The sequence below is a fragment of the Tupaia chinensis genome, unplaced genomic scaffold (assembly GCF_000334495.1).
Source record: "Tupaia chinensis unplaced genomic scaffold, TupChi_1.0 Scaffold148729_1, whole genome shotgun sequence".
NCBI classification, from domain to species: Eukaryota; Metazoa; Chordata; class Mammalia; order Scandentia; family Tupaiidae; genus Tupaia; species Tupaia belangeri.
The window spans coordinates 10,036-20,684 of record NW_006208576.1 but is presented as its reverse complement, the minus strand read 5'-3'; the positions used below and the strand labels follow the sequence as shown (position 1 = coordinate 20,684).

General features: G+C 43.6%; 2 protein-coding genes and 1 pseudogene across 3 annotated transcripts in view; 1 reads left to right on the top strand and 2 right to left on the bottom strand.

Moving 5' to 3' along the window:
* LOC102496148 (HLA class II histocompatibility antigen, DP beta 1 chain) overlaps positions 1 to 284 on the bottom strand; it is a 5,903-nt gene extending 5,619 nt beyond the window's left edge. Inside the window, exons 1-2 of one of the 2 annotated variants that reach the window (XM_006170611.3) lie at positions 229 to 284; positions 47 to 154 (exon numbers count right to left, since the gene is read on the bottom strand). In XM_006170611.3, coding sequence (XP_006170673.1) covers positions 47 to 143 — 97 coding nt within the window. In that variant the 5' untranslated portion in view covers positions 144 to 154; positions 229 to 284. The other variant, XM_027769138.1, reaches the window with a different exon arrangement.
* Positions 285 to 3,470: 3,186 nt separating this feature from the next.
* The window catches only part of LOC102497009 (HLA class II histocompatibility antigen, DP alpha 1 chain-like), a 9,727-nt gene continuing 2,548 nt past the window's right edge, over positions 3,471 to 10,649 (top strand). Inside the window, exon 1 of the mRNA XM_027769139.1 lies at positions 3,471 to 3,645. Within this exon, the coding sequence (XP_027624940.1) occupies positions 3,582 to 3,645 (64 nt within the window). The 5' untranslated portion in view covers positions 3,471 to 3,581. The remainder of the gene's footprint in view (positions 3,646 to 10,649) is intronic.
* Positions 8,749 to 10,039, bottom strand: LOC102496585 (kinetochore protein Spc25 pseudogene; annotated as a pseudogene).

Genomic DNA, 10,649 nt, shown 5'->3' with positions numbered 1-10,649 from the left:
CCATTCCCATGAGCTGGACCTTCCAAGAGCACAACTCTGCACTTACCTGGGGTGTCTCTTCCCTGAGCCAAAGCAGAGCTCAGCATCACCAGGGATACCATCCGAGCTGCCATCCAGGTGGCTCCAATGACCTGTAGGACCATTGTCCCAGAACCTGGGAAAAGACAAGAAGGCAGAGAGAATTGTACTCAGAGCAGCTCTCAATCAATGGAACCACTCCTAACATACCAGAGAATATGAGCCAGGACTGTCTCCTACATCCCCTGGGTGTGGCCAGTCCTTGAAAAAAGAACCAGTAGCAGGGTTTTTTGCTCACAAGATCAAAGTTGGGTGTACAGCATATGACACTTCAAGGTGTACGAGTCACAAGACACTATGAGGAATGGGATCCTCATTCTGAGCTGCTGGGTGAGTCAGGAGACTGGGGTATTTTTCATGTTTTCCTTGCTCTGGAACAGATTACAAGGAGTCTCTTGCCCTCTCCAAGGTGATCACCATCCTCCTTGCATGGGCGTGGTCTGGAACAGAGTGAGTCCTAACGAATGCTTTAAAGATCTCGGCGGGGAGTGTGTGTGTAGGGGGAGTTACATCCCCCAGAGTAGAACTCTCAGTTATTTCTGAGCTGTGCAAGTAGTCATGCAAAATGTCACTCCTCCCCGAGGTCCTGTTAGACCCTCAAGTGTAAATGATGCTGAATAAGGGCCCCTGGGATTTAATACCAGATATGCCATGGAAGTGGACAACCTAGGCAAACTCCTTGTTCTTTCTGAGCCATAGTTTCTTCACTTGCTGTAGGGATGTTAGCACTTCTCAGCAACTCTGTGAGGATGAAATGAGAGTGCACATGTAGGAACCTGAGAGATTTTGAGTAGGCCGATAAAGTTATCAAAGACCATTCTTTTTATACAATTCAATATTCTTTGGGGAGAGGTAATTTTCAAACTCGAAATAATCCTCAACAAACAAACTCGCAGATAGTTCTTGAAATGAGGTACATATATACCTGCCTGAACAAAGCCTAGGAGGGAAAATGATAAATCAAATGTCACTTCCAACCAGTTTATTAAGTACTTGAATCAAATACTGATAACTTGAATAAAAAGCATACGAAATGATTTAACTTAGGTTTTCTGTGAGGAACAAGGAAGTGATATAGGAAAGCAGTCAGAATAGAGGTTTAGAGTATCATTTCCTGTCTGTGAAGCCCCTTTTTTGCTACTTCCTGGCTTCTAACCATGGGCAGTTATTTAACGTGTTGTATCTCATTTCCGGTCCTGTAGCGTGAAAGTTATTGTGCTGTGTGTGTCATACATTTATTAGGAACACTAACTGAGATAATATCTAGCATTTGTAAATCTCTGAAAGCAGAGCCTTGCTCATAAACTATCAAGACATGGTAGTTATTGTAATGCAAGGCTAGCTCAGAACATGAAAAAATCCTCTTTGCCCAAAACAATGTACTAGCTAATCCAATAATATAAATTCTATAATTTTTAAAAAAGGGATTTTTGCTATAGGACATGTGTGCTCACTGGAGAGACAGAGAGAGACATAGAGAAAGCGAGATATCACCCACCAGGAGTGATGATCATGCCCCAATCCCTTCTCCTCCATTCTCCTCTTGGGATTTTGGGCACACATGCACATATGCCCAGTGTGAGTTTTAAGCAGCCAGGTCTGGGACTCGAACTGTGGTCGATTATGTGAGAGTCCAGCAACATAACCATTACACCATCTACTGTTCCAATTCTATACATTTAACAATAAATACCAGTGAAACATTTACACCTCTTAATAATAAAATAAAATAAGAAGGATTTACCATTGTACTTAATATGAAATGATTAGAGAAATTGTGCTTTTTTTGTTTTTAATTGCTAGAGGGCATCTATGTTCATCAGAGAGAAACAGAGAGAGACAGAGAAAGAGAGAAAAAGAGAGGGAGAAAGCATTCTCCAATGAGGCATGGTCATGCTGAAATTCCTTTTCCATTTCTCCATCTTGCCAAAATTTTGGGCAGGCATACATGTGCCCACTGTATTTTGCAAGCTGCTGGGGATGGGATTTGAATTGAACTTGGCCATAAGGGATCAGGCTCCCTTAACCACTCTGCAGTGGGGCTAGCCCTGGAGAAACTGTTCTTAAACAAGATTTAAATTCTATCACCACATTCTTGCACAAAATAGATATTTAAGAAGAGAATAATTAGAACTTAAATAATTGAAGATTATTTCTTTGGTTTCTATGTCTGGAAGCATCAAAGATGTCCTCCCAAATTTTTAAAGGTATGAGGACCAGCAGTTGGTGTAATGGCTATGTTGCTAGACTCCCATATAGTCGACTGCAGTTTGGGTCCCGGACCTGGTGGCTTAAACTCACGCCAGGTGCGTGTGTGTGCATGCCCAAGATCCTGAGAGAAGAATGGAGAAAGGATTGTGGAGTGACCATCACTCCTGGGAGGTGATCTCTTGTTTTCTGTCTCTCTCTGTCTTTCTGGTGAAGCGCACGCACCCTATAGCAAAAATCTCTCCAAAAAAAAAATGACAAAGGTATGAAAAAGTAAATATAGTATCATTGGTAACAATCGAGTGAATGCCCATATGATACAATTAACATGAAATTATGCAGAAATATTGAATACAAAAGGAACTACAAATAAAAAATACTTGAGTCAGCTTCCACAATGTATTTTCTTTAAGAGAAATGTTTGCTATAGAGTATGTTCACCAGAGAGACAGAGACAGAGAGACAGAAAAGAAGAAATCCCCCCCCAAGCGGGATGGTCACTCCACAATCCCTTCTCTTCCATTCTCTTCCTGGGATTTTGGGCACACATGCACGCGGGCCTAGCATGTATTTTAAGTCACCAGGTCTGGGACTCAAACTGCAGTCAACTACATGGGAGTCCAGCAACGTACCCATCTGCTGGGCCCACCATGATGTATTTTCAAACAACCCCATTAAGGAGGAGGTGATTATGGGTGACCAGCAGTCACCCATAGCTTTATCCCAAGCTCCCAGTAGGCTGGGTGAGTCAGGGCCATGTCAGTCCCTGACACCTCCTTTTCTTCTTCTTCTTCTTTTTTTTTCTTTTTCTTTCTTTTGGAGAGGTTTTTTGCTATAGGGCATGGGCACTCACCAGAAAGACAGAGAGAGACAGAGAGATAGAAAGCAAGAAATCACTCCCCAGGGGGCATAGCCATGCCGCAATCCCTTCTCCATTCTCCTCTTGGGATCTTGGACACACACGCACACGCCCAACATGAGTTTAAGCCGCCGGGTCTGGGACTTGAACCATGGTCGACTACATGGGAGTCCAGCAACATAGCCATTACGCCAACTGCTGGTCCCCCACCTCCTCTTCTAACATTCCTAGTATTCCTTTCCACAGCCACAGAGGTGTCCCTTCTGCTGCTCACTGGTTGACTGGGCCACGTCAAGCTGATTCATCACCACCCCTTCTCCCTTGACGGGGTAGGAAATGAGTCCTGGACTCAGAGCCCCTCCCTGCTTGCCTCCTTTTCTCCTCACTAGGGTCACTGCAGACTCACCCTGAAGACTTTCCAAGTCAGACCAGAGCCATGATCCTGCAAGCCATCGCCCTGGCAGCCCTGCTGAGCCCTCATGGTACTGGGGCCATCAGGGGTGAGTTCAGGAGGGAGCGAGGGCGGGGGCTGTGGAAGAGCCTGGAACCCACAGGTGCTGCTTCCCTTCCTGTTTCCCTCTCTCTTCATTCTCTTGTGTGAGGGTCTTTCTTGCTCTTGCGTCCTCTCATTTTAGCAATAATAACTACTGCTTACCGAATACCTACTAAGTACCAGACTCCACGTCCTGGCTCCCAGCACTGTTTTCCGGAAGGCGTGTATTAACCCTATTTTAGAAAGGAGGAGACTGAGACTCAGAGAGATTCATCAATGTCTCACTCTCTGTTTGCCAAGGTTCTGGAGACTGAAGGGTCAGGGCTTTGCATGTTCCTCTGGAGAGGCTCCCTCTCTCTGTCTCTCACATCTTAGAGGTAACCTTCTTAAAGTAGGAGCCTGCAGTGTCTGTCTTTGACTTTCTCCTATTTCATTCAGTCCTCAGCCCCCTGCATTCTCCCCGTTGCCTCTTCACATCTGTGCTGCTGCTCTTGGTGTAGCGATTACAACCCAAACCATCACTTCTCTGTCTACGTCTTAGGTGTGTCGTTAGTAATATCTGAGATGCGACCACTTCCTCCTTCTTAAATTAAACTCTTGTCCATTGTCTTTTATGGGCACACTTCCTCCTTGTTTTCAGTCTAATATTTATTTATCGATCTATTTATTTAAATTTTGCAGAGGATGTTTGTGCTCTCCAGAGAGAGACACAGAGAGGGGCAATGGCATGAGAAAGCACCCCCATGGGGCATGGTCATGTTGCAGCCCCTCTCCATTTCTCTCCCTTTCAGGTTTTGGGCACACATATACATAATCCAGCTTGTTTCTTTTCTTTTATTCCCTCCCTTTTTCTTATTTTAAGTTCTTTTTGCCATGGGGTACATGCACTGGCTGGAGAAAGAAAGAGAGAGACAGAGAGAAGGAAAGTGAGAAATCACTCCCAGGGGAGATGGCCACACCACAATCCCTTCTCTTTCATTTTCCTCTGGGATTTTGAGCACACACGCACATGTGCCTGGTGTGATTTTCAAGCCACTGAATCTGGGACTTGAACCATGGTCAGCCATGTGGGAATCCAATGCTTAACCACCATGCCACCTGCTGGCTCCAACCCAACTTGTTGCTTAAGCTGTAAAGCTGAGACTCGAACTGTGAGGTTGACCACATGGGACCAGTTGCCTTAACCACCAGGCTACAGTCTAACTCCTTATTTATTTTTTTAAAAAGTTTGTTTTTAAAATTTTTTTCATGAAAGAGACTGTGGTGTGTGCAAGGTGCATGAGCATACACACACACACACACTCTCTCTCCCTCTCTCTCTCACACACATACACACACACGCACAGAGGGAGAGAGAGAGAGAGGGAGAAAGAAAGGGAGGGAAAGAAGCATCCTCAACAGGTTCTTGTGACTCTGGGATCCCCTCTCAGCCCTCTAGTCAGTCAAGATCCGGGGAGCACGTCTGGCATGTTTCAGGCTGACTGGGGACCCCAGCCCAAGGTCAGCCATGAACCCCAGCACTGCAGTTTATTGTGCTACGGTCTGCACCATGGCAGCCGGGCCCCAGCTTCTTCTTAAATGTCCACCTTTGCCAGGATGCAGGACCACACACTCAGACCCTTCCTCTTCTAACTTGACCTACCATGGACCTCCTCCTGGTCTGTGTCCTAACCCAGTGTAGCCCCCGTTCCATCCACTTACTTCAGCTGCCCTCATATCAGCTCCACTCTGTCCCCCAAGAAGTCAAATCCAGCCCATCCAAACACTGACTTTCTCTCCACCTCGTCTTCATCCTTCATGAGCTTTTCAGCCACTGATCCCAGCGCTCTCCATGTTGCCTGGCTATCCTGGATTCAGTCTTACTTCCACCCCATGGTCTACGGATTCCTGTGGACCTGCACATTTTAAAGTCATCTATTCTCCTCCCTCTGTGTCACTGCCCCACCTACACCACCCTCACTGCTGCCGGATTGCTAGAGCCCTATGGGTACTGCTTTCAAACCAGCCATCCTCCTACCATTGCCCCCTGCAAAGACAAACTTCATCATGTCGCTCCCCTGCTTAAGGTCCTATAATGGGTTGGCCTCATGACCTGGTAGTTAAGGGAGCCAGATCCCGTGTGGTTGACTATGCAGTTTGAATACTGGCCCTGAAGACCTGAAAACCACACCAGGTACGTGTGTGTGCATGCACGTGTACCCAGCATCCTGACAGAATGAGAAATGGAGGAGAGGGGATTTCAGAGTGACCACAGGCCAGGGGGTGCTTTCTTCCTCTCCCTCTCTCTTTCTGTCAAGTGCACACACCTTCTAGAAAAAAAAATCCTTCCACAATTTCCCATGCCCTGTGGGGTAAAATGGAAGCACCTGCAATTAGCAAGTAGGTTACAACACAGCCCTGCCCACCCCCTTGGCTCCGTCAGACCGAAGACCTTGCAGCTCTCCATGCAGTTTCACGCCCCTGCTCCCGAGCCTACTGCTACAAACACCATTTCCCCCTTTCTCTGCTTTGCTCACCTCCCGGGAACACCATCCCGAGGATGCCGACTCTAAATCTCATTTCGACTTTGATTTCCATTTTCTGTTCCCAGGTAGCATCTCGTGTGTACCTGTGTACTCAGCAGTGATCAGGGCTCACACAGCAGCAGTCTTCACTTTGTCTCTCTCATTGTCTGGATGCCAAGCAACTTGAGGACAAGGACCATATGTTCTGAACTATATCCTTAGTGCCTAGAGAATGAAAGCTCTTTCGCTGGGGTCGGCAGATGGCATGGTAGTTAAGGCGGTTGGACTCCCACACAGTTGACTACAGTTCGAGTCCTGGACCTGGCAGCTTGCTTTCTCTCTTTCCTTCTCTTTCTCTGTCTCTCTCTGGTCAACTTTAAAAAAAAAATAATGACAATTAATAAAATTAAATTAAATAATTCTTTAAAAAAAAGCAAGTTCTTTCTCTCTCTCTCTCTCTCTCTCTCGTGTGTGTATGGAACCCCTCCCTTTGCTAAATATATATATATATAAATAATATAGTTTGCTATAGGGAGTGTGCACTTGCTGGAGACAGAGTGGAGAAAGGGAAAGTGAGAAAGCACCTCTCATGGGCCATGAACACACCTCAACCCCTTCTCCTCAGTTCTCTTCTTGGGATTTGGGGCACTTACTCACACATGCCTGGTGTCTTTTCTAGCCACCTGATTTGGGACTCAAACGGCACAGTCAGCCATGTGAGATTCAGCTGCCCTAACCTCCATGCCATCTGCTGGCCCACGATACATGTTATTTTTCTTTTCCTGAATGAAAATGAACATTTGAAAGAGTCTAATTTGGTTCGGGATGCATAAATCTTTATTTTTCAGACTGCTAATATGATGCGAAAAAAAAAAAAAAACCGAAAGGAACAAAACCGTATCTATGTAGCCCGACCTCTAATTCATGTTTTCCCCTCCCCTCTTGTTTTGGCTTCTTTCCTGTAGATGAGTAATTCTCTAGCCACTAACCCCAGAGAGGGACCCTTAGCATTCATGACGCTGAACTTGCTGTCACTAGGGATATCCAGGATTTGTTGTGTGTGTGTGTGTGTTGGGGCTGGAGTGGGGGGGATCTTCGGTTAGAGACCAGTTAACCTGCGTGTGTTTCACTTCAGTCCCTCTACCATTCTCAACACCTAGCTCTCTCATTTCTATTGTTCTATTGTAATGATAGTAGATTTTTTGTTATCAACCCTTTACTGTTTTTTTTTTTTTTTACATAGCGATTAAAACCAAGACACAATTCCACAGGTGTTCAGATGCAACAACTTTTATTTCCAATTAAAACTACATTTAGAAATGTAAATTCAACAAAAAAAATCTTTTTAAAAATATGATAATGATTTTTATCTTTTATTCTGTTAATATGATGTATTACATTTATTGTTTTGCATTTTTAAATTATCATCATAATCTTGTTTATATTACATTGAATCGCATATAACTTTACAGTGTATTACATTTCTTTTTCCAGGAGGAATACCATGCATATCAGTCAATACAGAGACATTAAGACCCCCATTTCATCATCCAATATCTTTTCATTGTTTTTCCCGGTCATTATTAGTAGTATTCCAATTATTTTTTTAAACAGTCAATCATTATTTCTCATTTTATTTGTAACAAGACTTTACCCAACAAGAAATACTTCTCAGACCAATCCAGTTGAGAATATCATACACGTCATCATCAACAGGCAATAAACCATATCTGTGTCCTACTAATGTCCTGCTTCTCTGTTCTCTTGCTAAACAAGAAAATCTTGAGTGAGTGTTATGTGAATGATACCACTTTCAAATTTACTATGCCTACTGTATGGTTTACCCTGATTTAACCACTGCACATTATATTTATGTACTGAAAAATCACATTGCGGCCCCACAAATAAGAACAAGTTTTACATTTTTTAAAGGACATGTGCTCACTAGAGAGAGACAAAGAGAGAAGGAAAGTGAAAAATCACCTCCCACCACGACCTGCACTTCCATACCATGACTGAGTATGTCTGTGACTGCAAGGAGGAGCTCTGAGCCTGGACTGCCTGCTCCTTGAGCACTGGGGTATGGAGCCCCTCCCTTTACTCTCACCCCTCATGGGGGAAGGCCAGGCTACAATCCCTTCTCCTCTTGGAGAGGAGCATGCACGCATATGTGCTGGTGTTTTTCTTTGTCTTCATTTTTTTTTTTTTTTGTGATGTACATTGTGTTTTTCAAGCTTCTGGGTCTGGGACCTGAACTGCAGAGTCGGCCATGTGGCTATGCCTTAATCACCATATCACCTGCTGGCAAAAGAAAATTTACTATGTCTAAAATGAAATGTATGTAACCTATTATTGTGTTTATCTTTTTTTTCCCCTATTGTATAGGCCTTCATTTTAAGGACACATTTTACTTATAAATTGTTTTCTGAGATTTTAATAAAAATAACTTAAAGAAATACACCACAGAGAAATGTTACAAAAACACCAAAGTCTAGGCAGACCGTAGAAAATGAGAATTCTTTTAAAAAGAGAAACAATAGGGAAAAAAACCAGCGAGAAACAAAGTAGGAAAGAAAATTGAACCATTTCTACATACTCTTCGTACATTAATTGTAACCCATAGCAGTGAAAGCTTTCCAAACACTGGCAACTAAAGCTGAGAGACTGTCGGTCTTCCTTACGTTCTCCTGAAATTCTGCGAGGTGCTCAAGCCGAGGAGCACAGTCTGTCGGTTCACAGCCCCGTGCTGCATTTAGGTGCAGGGACACATAAATGGCCGCTCAGGATGCCTGGTGTCGATCAGTATCAGTAATATAAACTGCAACTTGTCACTACAAATTTTCAGAATCTCCAGGCCAAGTCCACCTTTATACACATCTACAGGTTTCTGCAGCCTTTCCACCCTCTCCATCAGCTGTGTTAGCCGTGGGAGCAGCTTCCTTCTTAGAATATTCTTCCTCTAGGTCCTGGATGTGTGCAGCCAGTGCTTCAGTTCCTGCTCTTTGTCTTTTACTTCAGCAATCAGCTTAAACAATATGTGATTTTGATATTCCAGAAACGTCTCAACCATTTCTCCTTTCTTTAATTTCACAGACGGTTTTTCTGCAAATGCCTTAATGGAGTCCTGGGAGGCATCTTAACCCCACCATGGACAGGCAGTGTCACTGACAGTACTTCTAAATTTATTCAAAAATTAACTTGTGCCTTTATCAAATAGTGCCAGTTCATCCTCTTCACCTGCAGGCCTGAGTCCCACCGCCTTCCCCACCAGATCCGCAGGGCCCCGGACATCTGCCAGCCTCCAGACCCTCTCCTGATCCCCGCAGCCATGCCAACCTACCCTATTGCTTTCATTCTTTTTTTATTTTTTATTTCTTGTTCTTTTATACATTCAATCCCATTATTTAGCTTACAAGGTGAATATTCCAATATTTGTATATTTCTCCCTAGTCCAGTTGATAATACTATAAAATTATCTTCAATAGATAATACCGTATTTCTTTGTCCCATTACTGCTTTGCCTCTCTATTTTTCTTCTAAATATCCTTCCTCAGACTCTACTCTTTCACAAACACTATATCTGATATTCCCAACCATTTACTGTGTTTCTATATCCTTTAGTCAATCAGTTTCAGTCATAGAGTGCAGACACTCGGTATATATTAAGTGGGGACATACAATGCCTCTCCTTCATAGCTTGGCTTGCTTCACTCAGCAGTAAATCTATATTCATCCACTTTGTGTCAAAAGCCAGAGCCTTTCTGCTTTTATTCTTAAACTAAAGAAGTCACCTGAAATGTATAAATAGCATTAAGACCCTGGAGATTTTTTATTTCTTTTACTATTTTTCCACTCTGAAAGCTGAGGGGGGAGCTCAGGAGCAAGAGATTCTGTCATCTTTATTCATCCCCCTGCCACCCTACTCTTTGACTCTATCAATTATTTTATATATCTGGTCCTGTAAGGATTCTGAGGTCTTCTGAGAGTGTTTGTGTTGGGTGTGAGGGGAGGGAGGGTTATTCAATATCTCAACACTCTTTTTATCACAAGTTGTATGACCTTGGGCAAGTTACTTACCCTCTGTAGGTTCCCTAATAAGCAAAACAATGCCTTTTCTTTTTTAAAATTTCTAGGTTTTTGCTCGCTATAGAGACAGAGAGAGGGAAAGTGAGAACTCACTCCCTAGGAGGGATGGTCACACCACAGTCTTTTTTCCTCAATTCTTCTCTTGGGAGGAACTCAGTGTTATTTTTACACGCTCGATGTGATTTTCATGCCATCAGGTCGGGACTGGAACTAGTCAACTATGTGGGAGTCCAGCGCCTTAACCACATGCCACCTCCTGGCCTCCCCAAAGGCCTTCTAAATGGGGTGTGAGGATTCAGTGAGTAAGTTAAGTACATAGTAAGTACTCAGTAAATATCTTATTGTGTTGGGTATTATCATTATTGTGGTGGAATGGAAGTTGCTTAAGTCTTCAGAGACAAGGGAAACATCCTAATTTTTT